Here is a 13,509-nt window from a genome sequence, read left to right as displayed (position 1 = left end):
AAAAAAGTCACTCAGCAAAAATAACTTAATCCAACACTGCTGGAAGTATTCCACACCCAGAGACCCACAGCTGGAAAGGACCAGTGAGGAGACTGAGGCTGACTGACCTGCCCAAGGGAGCTGGCACACTCCCCTGCTGCTTCTGGGCTCTTCTTTGAGGCCAACCTGAGCCATTATGTTTTCATGGTATTCTGTTCATGTTCTTTCCATTTATGTTGGTGTAGTTCTTGTATCAGTGCATTTAGTATTTGTTGTATCTCACGTAATGCAGAAACAGGGCAGGGGGGCCCTGACACAGTAGGTGCTTGGAGTGGTCGGTCTAGAGCTAGGTCTGGGCTTTGATGAGCATGTTGGGGTTTTCGGTTTAATTTTTTTTAAACAAGGACTTGAAGGAGGGGAGGAAGGAGGAGGGAGGGGAGAGTAGCTCTAAATCACTGATCTGTCAGCAAAATGATGGAATCGTTGAATTTTAAAGCTAGAAAGTACTTTACACATCACATCATCTCAGCTTGTACTGCACCAGATAGGGGGAAGGTTAACACCATGAGCGCCCAGAAAAGAGCATAGACTAAGTCAAGCCACTTTCTGTGTGACCTTGAACAAATCATTGTTCCTTCTCTGGGGCCTCAGCTGCTTCATCAGAAAACCAAGAGATTATGTGATCCCTTCTACTTTCATCTCTAGGATCTCTTTCTATGGCTGGGCCACGGCCTCTTTTCTGTCCAGTGGCTAAGTAATGATCTCAGCCCCTTCCCATCTTGATCTCTCAGCTGCTGACCACTCCTCTTCCTTTACCCCTCATGTCCAAGCTATTGCCAAGACCTGCTGATTTCACCTTTGCAGCATCTCCCTACTAGGACCCTTCCTCTCCTTCTGACACTTTGACCCCACTCCACCCCATCCATCCTGGATCAATGCAATAGCCTGGGGAGAGAAAGAGGGAGGTCCTACCTGCCTCAGAGCTCTCCCCACTCCCATTCACCCTCCATTCAGCCACCAGTCATTTTCTGAAAGGGGAGGTTCAATCACGTCACACATACCCCCAGTAAATTCCAGTGGTTCCCTCTCTATCACTTCTGGGAGCAAAGACAAAATCCTTAGCTTGGCATTCAAAGCCTTTCCTAACCCAGCCCCCTGCCACCTTTCTAGTCTCCTTACACCTTACCTCTCTCATGTACTTTTCAATCCAATGCCCCTGGCCTCTGGGCTTCCGTTAAGTGCAAGAGTCTCTATCTCTGGGCGCTGGGACATCTTTTATTGGCTGCCCCCCATCTCTGGGACATTCTTCCTCCTCCAACACTGGCCTCCCTGGCTTCCTATTACTTTTGGGGAAGGAAGCCTTCCCCAGCCCCTGTAAATTTCAAGGCTGCCCCTCTATTTACGATTTCCTACTGATCCTGTATCTTGCATGTTTTGTGTATATTTGTTGTCTCCCCCATTAACTGCAAGCTCCCTGTGGGCAGGGACTGTCTTTTCTTTTACCTGGTACAGAGTAGGTGCTTAATAAATACTGACTGAATGAATCTTGCCAACCCTGAAACTGAACTTTCTGATCTTTATTAGCTCTCTTTCCCAAAGAAACTTGTGTCTTCAAGTTCATCTTCAATACCTCGTTTTTATATTCAGACTCTTCATGGCTTCAATTTCCAATCCCAGGTCCTGTTTACCTAGCCCATTCCAAGTGGCCCTCTTCTCAGGCCCCTAGAGTAGATCTCTCATCTGAAAAACAGCTTAAGAGTGGCAGCACCAAAGTTGAGAACTATCTTTACATGTAACGGAAAAAAAATAAAATACTTTATTAATTAAAAAAAAAAAAAGAGTGGCAGCACCTACCTCCTCTTGCGGAGGACCAAATTCTATCGCATGTATAAAACAATCTGCAAACCTTAAAAGTACTGTGTGACCATCATTATTAGTGTGCACAGAGTGAAGGGAATGGCCAGAGGACAGGTCTCAAAACCAGGAAGACTTGGGGGGTTCAAGTGCTGCCCCCCACAGACTGAAAAAGAAAAGAAAAAACTACAAGTTTAGACAAGTACACCTTGTAGCAAACTGAGTCAATAACTTCTGCCAAGGAAATCAGTGGTCCAGTCCCATGACCACTCCATTTGGTTCGTCAACACTAGGCCTCTAATCCTGCACATGCTTTTCCATCTTCAACCAGGTCTTATCTTAGCCTTAGATACATCTTGCCTGGATTTGGGGCCTAACCCCTATCCTCCTGCTGCAATCTATTTCACACCCAACTGTCAAGAGTAATAACCTTCCCTAAATACACACATCATCCCATTGTTTTTCAGCTCAGAATTTGACAATGCTTTCCCTCTTGCCTATCATGTCAATCACAAAATCCTCAAAATGGACAAAAATCACCATTGGAAAGTCCCTTTCCTACCCTGCCTTCTTACCAGCTCTGCCTAATTGAACAGTGGCAGGAATCTCTCCAGCCTTGCATTTTCTTACAGCCAGTTCAGCTTTGAGCCAGGCTAGGTGGCCTTGACATCCCTTACAACTCATTCTGGGGGCTGCTAGGGGGCGCAGTGGATAGAGCAACGGCCCTGGAGTCAGGAGAACCTGAGTTCAAAATCTGGCCTCAGACACTTACTAGCTGTGTGACCCTGGGCAAGTCACTTAACCCCAATTACCTCACCAAAAAACAAAAACAAAAAACAACTCATTCTGATATTTCTTCCACTCTGCTCTAAGTTCCCAATCAATGTCTATCACATTCTTAAAGACTCGATCAAAGCGATACCTTTTTGATGAGAATTTTTCAAAAATAAATTCAAAACACCACCAGCAATGAGAAATGCTCTAGCTCGCTAGTAAGAGAAAAAGAAATATGCAGATTTTACCTCATAACCATCAAACTGATAAAGATCCTAAAAATTGGGAGGAGGTCAATAGGGATTGTGGGCAAAGATGTGACAAATATGTTGAAAAATAATGTCGAATTACTGGAGAAAAAGCACTCCAATGGTCCACACCCTTTGATCCAGTGATCCCATCACTCTACATACCTTTCTCTGCCCTGCCACCCTACAGTCCCCCCCAACCGCCCACCCCCGATTCCCTAATTCTCAGTAAGAAAGCTGCCATATACCAAAATGGTCACAGCAACACTTTTGTGGCTGCAAAAAACTGCAAACAAAGAAAGTGGTCAGCCAACCAGAAAACAGCTGAATAAATTTCAGTGTATAGCTATAAAAGAATATTAACACACCATAAGAAAGTCATTATGGAATCTAAAGAAATATAGGAATCCATGAACTGAAAAAGAAGAATCTGAGTAATATTCACAATGACTATAATAATGTAAAAGCAAAGGCAAATGAACTCAGATTAAAGTCAATGATCAATACAGGTCAAAGATGATAGATAATGGCTTCTTTCCTCTATACAGAGCTGGGGTGGGGGGGGGGGGAAGAGGAAGAGAAGGGGGTACTTATGTCAATCTTCGTGCAAAGAGGGGAGGGCCGAATCACAAAAGCCTTTAAAAACTACAGGACTTCATGCCATGTCTACTGCTCCTTCTGCCTCTTCTGCCAAAATCACTTTCTATAACTCAAGTCTTTCCTGCTGAATATTCTTTCCCATTCTGGCAACTAACTGCCTTTCTCTCTAGCCCCTCATTTTTGCTCTGCCCTCCCCCCCCCCCCCCCCCCCCCGCATTCTGTTCTTCAGAGCCAAGGTATTAACTCCATTTACACAGGAACCAACTGGGTCTCAGGGAGTTCCAATGACTTGTCCAGGATCACACAACTTCAATCAGAGCCAGCATCCAGTCCAGGTGCCTCCAATGCCCAAGTCTGCCCCTGTCTCCCCCTCACCCCCACTCTCACGGTGCTGGTACATTCTTGGATATTTTACTGATACTCAAAGACCAGTGTGGTGTAACTGGGCTTTCTCATTCCAGAGAAACGTTGGTTGCAATCACCAACATATATGTGCATGACACTACCTGCAACAGAGCAGTCTGGTACACAAAGTCTTCCGTTTGTTTAAAGGTTAGGAGTTGTCCTTAAACAGTTGTTTTTTTCTCCCCCAAGAAGAGTAGTGAACAGGAGTAAAACTGGTCAATAAATTCTACATGTGCATAATGTGCATTTGCCAAACTGGTCAGTTGTACTCTCCCTAGATCATTCCTAGGGCATGCTATTACATGCTCCTGGTGATTGTCCTTTGTAAGGAGTTATTGACTTCGCTGCACTGGACACAGGTGTATTAAGTACAGAGAGACTTTACTTTGCACAGAAAAGAGGACATCTCCTGCCTCTCGCTGGGCTGAGGCAGCCCTAAGAGCCAACCCGATGCCCACTGAGTCAAAACTATTTAGTTACTTGGGTTTTTGTCGAACCTTAACTATAAGGGCCAAGGGTCAACAGTTGGGGGGGGGGGCGCCCAATAAAAGGAAAAGTAATCCTCCAGACGAATCCTTCATTTTTTGATCTGCTGACTTGCAACAGCATTGGCTGCACTCATACACTTCAAATTTTCAGTTTCTTCAAGTATGAAACCCCCAAATCTCGATGCCATTTTAATAAAATAAGTATCACTGACTCTCGTCCCTGTCAGGTGTACAAACTGTCGGAACCATCTCTGAATTGTTTTTATAAATATACTGCAAATGGGCATTTTACCCACCCACCAGGTGCACTTGCCATCCCTCTGCCTTCCCACTCCTCCCTCTCCCTTCCGTGTTCTGTTGGCAGCCTCCAGGCACCAACCAGACAAGGAGGCGAAGTCTCCTGGCAGTTCTCTTCTTCTGCCTTTGCTGTCTCCTGTCCAGAGCAGGACAGCAAAACCAATGGCCCTCCATCTCCACCCAGACAGGGAGCCCAGGAAGAAGGCCATTCATCCACATAGTTCCTGAGCTGCCTACTATGTGCCACCCTCAGGGCCATCTGCTAGTTATGCCAACAGCTTCCTGCTTCTGGCCTTCCTTCTACCTAGAGACACTTTTTGAATATTGGAGTAGCTACAGAATTACAATGACTTTGGGGAACAAATTTTAACGGCATTTATCACCCCAGCACAGTCAATCATTCTAAAGCCCTGTGAATTCTCTGTACTTTGCAGGGCATTTCAAGGAAAAGAGAAGGCAATGAAACCCAAGGAAATACCTTGAAATGTAACATTTGGGGTCCAGGGAGTCTTACTGAATTAGGCATTGTGTCTGATATACTCCCAAAGCTCTTGAGAATCAGTTTCATGAAAACACCTCCCCAACTCCCCCCCCCACCCTAAATTAAAAACTTCAACCTACAAGTTTAAGATACTGGTTATTCCAGACCAGTGAAGGAAGACCCAAAGGCATCCTCGGATGATTTGTTAATATACTAAGGATCTTAAGGCATCAGGAGAGGTCTTACCTTGAGGAAGCTAGGTGGTGCAGTGGATAGAGCACTAGACTTTGGAAGTCAGGAAGCCCTGAGAGTTCAAATTCTGCCTCAGATACTCACTAGCTGTCCAACCTTGGGCAAGTAAGTCACTTAACCTCTCAGTCTCAGTTTCCTCATCTATAAAATGGGGATAGAAATAGCACCTACCTTACAGGGTTGTTGTGAGAATCAAATGAGATCAGATTTGTAAAGTGCTCTGCAAATCTTAAGGAATTCTACAAATACTAGCTTTTATTAGCTATACAGGGCACCAACAAACGTGTTTCTCTTATCTCAGACAAAGTGAGCCTTTTCCTTGTGCCCTTCCCTGCACTGGTGCTCCCATTTGATCCGCTTTCAGCAGACTGACTGCCCCTTCCATTGTACCTTCTCTCCCTAAATGCTGACAAGCCCATACAGATCTCCCAGCTGAGGATCCAGCCATGCCTCTTAACTTCCCCCCAGTTCAAGAGACTGAACTGGATGCACCTCTTGATCCAGGCCTCCACTTCCTTCCCCCTCATTCTCTTCCTAACTGCAGTCAGGCTTCGGACCTCATCCTTCAGATAAAACTGCTCCATCCAAAACGACCAATGATCTCTTAGTGCCCCATCTAAGGGCCTTCCTCATCCTTCTTGATCTCCCTTCAGCCTGACACTTTGGATCCCCCTCAGGCCTTCTGTGACTGTCTGCTCTCCTACCATACTAGTTAGACATCTCCTTTCTCCGTTTCCTTTGGTGGATCTTCATCCAGCTCACACCCAATAACCATGAATCCCTTCTAATAGCATCTCTTGTTCAACTTTGTCAACTCCCACGGATGCAATTATTACCTCCATGTCCATGATTCCCAGAACTACTTATCAAGCCCTAACCTCTTTCCTACTTCCAGTCCTACATTTCCAACCAGCTATTACACACCTTGAATTGGATGTACTACGGACAAATTTAATAAGTCCCAAACTGACACTCATGAACTCATTATTCCTACACCCCCCAAACCCTTCCCATTTCCTAACTTCCCTATTCTTGGGGAGGGTGCTACCATCTTCCCAGTCATCTCTGTCAATCACCACTTAGCCCTTCTCTCCAGGTCCAGGCCTGCTGAGCGGGCTGCCTGCCCCCTGTCCCCAGTCTCTCCCCATTCCACTCAGCTGCCAGACTGAGCCTCCTAAAGGCTAGATCTAACCAGGTCAGTTCTCTGCTCCATCAACTCCAGCGTCTCCAGGGTCAAACTATGAAATCCTGTTTGACTTCTCCCTTCCCAGTCTTCTCTCACCTCACTCTCACAACCATCTGGACCCCCCCCCCCCCCGGCTTTTGATTCTCACAAGACACTACATCTCCCAACCTTGAACATTTTCACATTTAGAGGCAGCTGGGTGGTAAGGTGAATAAGGCCTGGAGTCAAATCCACACTCAGATACTTCCTAGCTGTGTGACTCTGGGCAAGTCACTTAATCTGTCTGCTTCAGTTTCCTCAACTGTAAAATGGGGATAATAATGGCACCCATAAGAGATAATGACTGTAAAGACCTTAGCATAGAGCCTGGCACATAGTAGGTACTTAATAAAAGCTTATTCCCTTTCCTTCCTTTCTGCTGTCCTTTCATGCCTAGAATTCTCTCCCTTCTCTTCTTTGTCTCCTGGATTCTTGGGTTTCTTGAAATCCCAGCTAAAATCTTACCTTCTACCAGAACCCTTTCCCAGTCCCCTTAATTCCCATGCCTTTCCCCTACGGGATTATCTCCAATTTATCCTGTATAGACCTTGTTCGTACATAATTGTTTGTCCGTTGTCACCCCTATTAGACTGTGAGCTCTACAAAAGCAGGGGCTATTTTTTTTGCTTTGTATGGCCAGTGCTTAGCACAGTGCCTGGGCATACAGCAGGTGCCTAATAAATGCTTGTTGACTGACCAACACTTCTGAACCTAGTACTTTTAATCCAAGTGCAGCCTTCTTTCAATCACAGATATGTGCTATCTCTGTCAATCTATGCTAGTGGTGCGTGAAGTACTCATTCTTCACAACAAATATATGCATATGAAATCCAAACACAGCGACAGTACAAAGTCAAACGATGCCATCGGAGATTTCAAAAAGCTTTGATATTCTTTTAAAATGACAAGAGTGAACTCTGCAGCCCAATATTCCATATCTCTAAATTTTCTCTTCATCAAAGCTCCCTAAAGATTATGGTCAGACTTCCGCAATCTGTGACTTCTGTGGTATTAAAGCAATCAGATCACCCACCATCAGTGAAGATTTGAGCAGGAACCTCCAACTTTAAGGTTCTGTGATGAAACTGTATATTCTCTAGATATCTGATGAGTTGTGAACACCATTTAGAAATAAATTTAAGCCTAAGGAAAATACTGTTGTAATGGTTTTTCAAGAGACACACATGGCTATTTGAACTTGATTTTAGTTAACAGTTTTTAGTAATCAGCCATTTCAGTCAACTCAGCAAAGAAAGCCCCTCCATCCAAAAATCATTATTAGCTCCCAAATCCATCTTATCACCTGTTTACCCATAAGTCTGATACTAACTTGAAACAGTTTCCCCATTGGTTCAAGTAAAAGTCTAATATTCCCCCAATTCTAAAAAGTAACTGATAGAAGTCATTCAAATCAAGTAGTTAAGAACAAAAGAGAAGCTTTTGGCCAGACTTCAGTTAAAAAGAAGCTCCCAGAATCATTTTAAGGACCTACTATGCTCCTGATAACTGGCTATGCTGATACACAGCCACAGTCAAAGGCTGAGCCATTTAACTTGGGCTGGGTCATTACATTTGCTTTGACCTTTGGTAAGTCAATGAACCAATCTGGGCTTTCAGTTTCTTATCTATTATCATTTTCACTCGATTGTCAAAATACCTGGACAGTAGATTACTACAAAGGCACAGGGTATCTGAATGATCAAAAAAGATATAATTTCCTGACATTAAGCTCCAATCCACTCCAATGTTCCTCTCCAGTGCTACTGCAACTATGTCTCAAAAGCAATCCTTAGCACAGTAAACGGCTCTAGTTTGTAAATCTTCACCAACACAGGAGACTCACTTCTAAAGTTGAAATATAGAATTTGAAGTTAGAAAAAGTCTAAAGCTAAAGATTAAGAAAAGTTGTCTGGAAAAGTATACTGAAACTACCTATAAGTTGGAAGGCACTGAATATTAAAATGTAAAAGGTTTTATGAATTATGTCAGGCAAACCGACAAACTTCTTTTTCCCTAAACAAAGGACAATTGCAAATAAGTTAAAATGTTAGCAAAAAGGCCTCTTACTTCTCAAGTTGGATGAGATTGGGGGTTGGGGGGACACAAAAGCACAGGAGACACAGCCTGATGTCAAACCTGGAGAAAGGTAAAGGGGGCTGAGGAAAAATGAAAACCTCATCATAATAAATTCAAATATTGAGCCAACAAAATTCATAAAAAATAACCCGTGAACACATTTAGAATTCCCTCAATCATCCAAGTGGAACTAAAGTGGCAATATTGTTTGTGTGTAGAAAACAGAAGAGGGGGATCAGATACTATCTATAGACTAAAATACTGAAGAGAAGAGAAGAGAAAAAAAAAGCCAAGTACTTACTTCACCCCCACCCCCAATTACAAGAGAGCGCTCCTCGGGTTAGGTGGGCTACAGCACTCCAAGCCCAAGCAGGCCAATCAGGATTAGCCACCAGAAAAACCCCCAAAGGAAACCCAGTTAGTCGGACCTTCTCTCCTAAAACCCAAGGATTCAATTATTAGCAAGATTATAAATCTTGCACAGAACTTTCGTATCTTGTACATCAGAACTAAAATGGGAATAAAGAAGCACTTAGTAAAGTTATTTAGGGAAGTCAGTTCAGGAGAAGAAACCAACCTAACAGGGGAAGAACAAATGTCTTTAGACAATGACTTCAAGTGCAATTGAAACCTCTACTATTCCACTATTAAAGATGGCCAGTTACTGGTGGAAACCAAGGAAATCTCAAGTAGTAAGAAGCAAAATCAAAGCTAATGCACACCTCCAAGGGAAGTGAGCTTGGCATAGAGTAGGTAAGCTGAATCAAATCATTTCCATTCACGGCATTCATACTAGAATTAAGTTTATTCGGGAATTTGCATTCTAACCTGCAAAAAATAATAATTTGGATTCTTGTGGATTCATATTTTTACAGGAAGCTCTAGAATGAGTTACCTAAATTAAACATCAGTAGAGAAATAAAATACAATCCCTTATTTATAAATGTACGAAGGAACCAAATTATCTTCCAAAGGGGTCTCTGTGCTCACGCAACCTACCAAAATTTCAAAAGTAAAATGATTTTTAAGTTAGCCCCAATATTGATAAAAGCCAGATATATCTTATCATCCATCTATACACACAACACACACACACAACCACGCAAACACACGCATCGAAATATATTCTAGAGTTCATACAATTAAAGAGTCAAACCTGGAATGCCTGTTCACTAACAGTCACTGTTAGTGACTGGAAGAAGGAATTAACAATATCTGGCTCATTTATAATCACTCGCTGCCTTCTTCCCTTAGGAGAGAAGGACCTGGGGTCTATTAAACGCCAGATGGAACAGAGGACGGTCCTTACCTTTAAACCAATCGCCAATATTCTCAGAAAAAGCCCCTACACTCATTAAACCCATCTCAAGAATCAACTCAAAGCATGTCAATTCCCCATTCTTGTACTGTAAAATGGTGTCTATTTCCCAAAAGGCTAGATAAAATTCACTTCAAACTTAGGCTATTAAATTCACTTACAAAATAAATGCACATATTCCTGCTTTAAGTAGCAAAATGGGATACAACGGACGATGTCCATCTATGCCCAGCGAGCTGCATGTATCAGATATTCCCAAACTAGTGCCTGAGCAAGACCGATCCTTCACAGTGGGAGCAACAAGGTCTCCCTTACTGTCAGATGGCCAGCCATTTTTCCTCTTCGTTTTCCTGGCAGCTCCAACTACATAACAACGAACAAGGAGATCGGTGGCCATCAGGGATAACAACCAAACGCAGGGTGGGAGAAGGAAGAGGAAGTGTCTCCTAATTTCTCTATCGACACACAAACACACACACCGAGTCCCAAACGGAATGAAACACCGAGAACTGATAATGGTAAAAACCTAAAATAAGCATCTTGAAGAAAAGTCCAAGCATCCAAAAAATCTAAACCGCTCCTTGCCAGCTAAGTTCCAGTGCAACCAGTTCAAGGTCTGTGGGAGCCTGAGAAACCTACAACTTCCAGTCTGGATTTCGGGGCACCTTGCCCCCTAATTCTGCACATCGCCCCCCAAACCCGAAAAACGCCAACAGAAGAAAATCTAGAGCGAAAAGGCCAAGCTAACCCTCGTCCTCGCTCTTCTTCAACCTGCTAAGCCTAATGGGGAGCTTCAGACATTTTGGTCTGAGCAAGCGAAGCGACGGGAGATGCAGAAAAAACTGGGTCCGTGCATACTCCATATTGATTCCGAATGCCAGTGAAAAAACAACAACAACAAAAAAACCAAACGAAGCTGCAGGATTGCAAGGGGAAGGGAAGGGGAGGGAAGGGGAAGACGATTCGCACGTCCAAGAGATGAAACCCAAGATCGAGGAGGAAAACACTCAAGGAGCCAGGAGCCAATTTCAGCCCCGATCCCCCAGATCGAGGCAAAGAAGAGGAAGGGAGGAAAAAGTAGGAAGTAGGGAGGAAAAACACCCGTGCGGGGGGGGGGGGGGCTGGCCAGCCGGAGACCGGAGTGGGGGGGGCGGGGGGGGCACTCGGGCCCTGGAAGGCGACGGGCTCTCGCAGCCGAGCAGAAGGCTCAGCTCCCACCATAATGAGCGGCCCACCCGCCCGGAGGACTCCCCCCCCCCCCAGGCCCGGGCTGGGGCCGTGCACCTGGGTCCGGCTGGCCGCGGGGGGGAGCGTGGGAGCCCGGCGGGGCTGCGGGACTGACCTGTGCCGTCGCTGGCGGCCACCGAGAGGGCCGGGGAGGCGAGCTTGGGCCGCTTGGCGGACGGCGGCCCGGGCTCCACCACGTTCTCGGCCATGGCTGCGGCTGCGGGCGCCGCTCGGCTCGGCGTCGCTCGACTCGGCTCCGCTTCGCTCTGCTCTGCGCTGCGCCGCTCGGCGCTCTCGCTCCGGGCTCCGGGCGGGCACACTCACGCACACTCACACTGGCTCCCACGCACGCTCACGCTCACGCTCACGCACGCTCCCCCCCTAGTGGCGGGGCCGGCGCGGCTCCCGGCCGCTCGTCGGGGCGCTGGCGGGGCTGGGGCTGGGGCCTGCGGGGCGCCATGGGCCGCGGCCTCGTCGCCGTCCTCATCGCCGGCCCGGGGGCTCGTCGTCTGGGGTCGGATCGGGGCCGGGCCACCGCCTCACATCGTGATGCCGCGGCCGCTGCTGCTGCTGCTCCGGCGGCTCAGGCCGGGGCCGGGCCGGGCCGCGCCGCGGGGCCTCCTCCGCCCGCCTCCGCCTCCTCCTCGGCCTGGGCCTCGCCTCCGCCTCCTCCGGGGCCGGGCCGCGCACCCAAACAAAATGGCGGCTGTTGTTCGTCCGCGGCGCGGCGCTCGGCTGCGCGGCGCTGGCTGCGCTGCGCGGCGCCCGCTCGCCTCGGCCAGGCCCCGCCTCGCCTCGGCCGCGCTCGGTTCGGCCGCCTAGGCTCGGCTGCGCTCGGCTGCGTTCGGCTCGGCTCTCGTCGGCTCGGCTGCGCTCCGCTCCCCTCCGTCCGCTCAGCTTCGCTCCACTCGGCCTAGTCCTCCCTCCTCCTCCTCCTCCTTCTCCTCTTCCTCCTCCCCCAGCCCTCCTCCTCCTCCTCCTCCTCCTCCGCCTCCTCCTGCTCCCAGGCGAGCGCCGGCGGCAGCAGCAGCGGCGGCAGCGGCGGCGGCGGCGGCGGCGGCGGCAGCAGCAGCAGCAGCAGCAGCAGTAGCGACGGCGGGGGCCGGAAATGAGCCAAGGGGGAGGGGGGCAGAGGGGCGGGGCCGAAGGCGGACGGACTGACGGCGGCGGGGGGGAGGGAACTGGAGGAGAAGAGGCGGGGCCTGCCCCCCTCCGAAGGACTCGTACAATGGGTGCCGAGAAGCCCGCAAGAGGCGGGGCCTTGGCCGAGCCCGGGACCGCCCCCTCCTCTCCTTCCCCCGCCCTCCCTCCCGTCGACTACGTGCTGGGAGCTTCCGCAAACTCCCCAAGCGAGCGTCATTCTTAAAGGGGAGGAGCGCATGGAGGGGGGTGAAGGGAAGGAATTTTAAGTCGGAGGGCTATGACGGCTCGGGAGCTGCTGGCGCTGGTCTCCGCTGGAGGGGAGAGGAAGGTGCTACGCCCTGAAATGAGCCAAATCACTGCGCAGGGGGCTGCCTCCTAGTGCGTCCCTATCTGTCCCCAGTCCCCCACCTAGAATCCTCTGCTTCTTTCCCTTTGCCGTATCCCACTCCTACCCCGAGGCCTGATTAATAAAAAAATGACATTTAGCTATTCAGAAGCTCTGCCCCCCAATCCCGCAGGCCACTCTTCCCAACCTCCCCTCCCACTCGCCCGGCAGGTGTGTGCCCCCATGAAGAAACCAAGGCTCGAACAAGTGCACCAGCCCCAGAGTTGAGGTGGGCACGAAGGTTCAGAGCACTTTCAAAGGGTTAGGCGTAAATCTAGAGCTGGAAAAGATCGCACAAATCGTCGTCCCCCATGTCCGTCTTTTTACAGAGAAGGAAACTGAGGCACGAGAGGGGAGGGGAGGGATGGGGACGGCGCGGTTTATGTGATTTGCCCAAAGCGACGCAGGTAGTATTGGAATGTCGATACGCCGCAACAGGAACCCAGTGCACTTTCTTCCCACCACCACCACTGCCTTCCGCTCCTGGTTTTTTCATTTGACGGGATTCTCAGAAGCTCTTAACCTGAGACCCGCGAATGTGTTTTTCCTGTTTTGATCACTGCACTTCAGTTGTGCTCCTCTGTGTTTTACGCTATACATTGAATAAGATGATTCGGAAAAGGGCTCCATTGGTTTCACCAGATTGCCCACCGGGTCAAGACATAACATGAATCCCTGGTTCTTTCCCTCTCCCTTTCAGCCTGGATGGGGGTTGGGGGGCGGAGCGGGGGCAGGGAACAAGCATTTCTTAGAGCCT

At 48.1% G+C, this 13,509-nt stretch overlaps 1 protein-coding gene across 5 annotated transcripts in view; it reads right to left on the bottom strand.

The window, feature by feature from the left end:
* EP300 (E1A binding protein p300) overlaps nt 1–11,733 on the bottom strand; it is a 90,951-nt gene extending 79,218 nt beyond the window's left edge. For all 5 annotated transcript variants that reach the window (XM_043965691.1, XM_043965692.1, XM_043965695.1 and 2 more), the window contains exon 1: nt 11,340–11,733. In XM_043965691.1, the coding sequence (XP_043821626.1) occupies nt 11,340–11,433 (94 nt within the window). In that variant the 5' untranslated portion in view covers nt 11,434–11,733. The remainder of the gene's footprint in view (nt 1–11,339) is intronic.
* Between the last annotated feature and the right edge of the window lie 1,776 nt (nt 11,734–13,509).

The sequence above is a fragment of the Dromiciops gliroides genome, chromosome 5 (genome assembly GCF_019393635.1).
Source record: "Dromiciops gliroides isolate mDroGli1 chromosome 5, mDroGli1.pri, whole genome shotgun sequence".
NCBI lineage: Eukaryota > Metazoa > Chordata > Mammalia > Microbiotheria > Microbiotheriidae > Dromiciops > Dromiciops gliroides.
The sequence above is the reverse complement of the archived record's forward strand: the minus strand, read 5'-3'. Positions and strand labels throughout refer to the sequence as shown.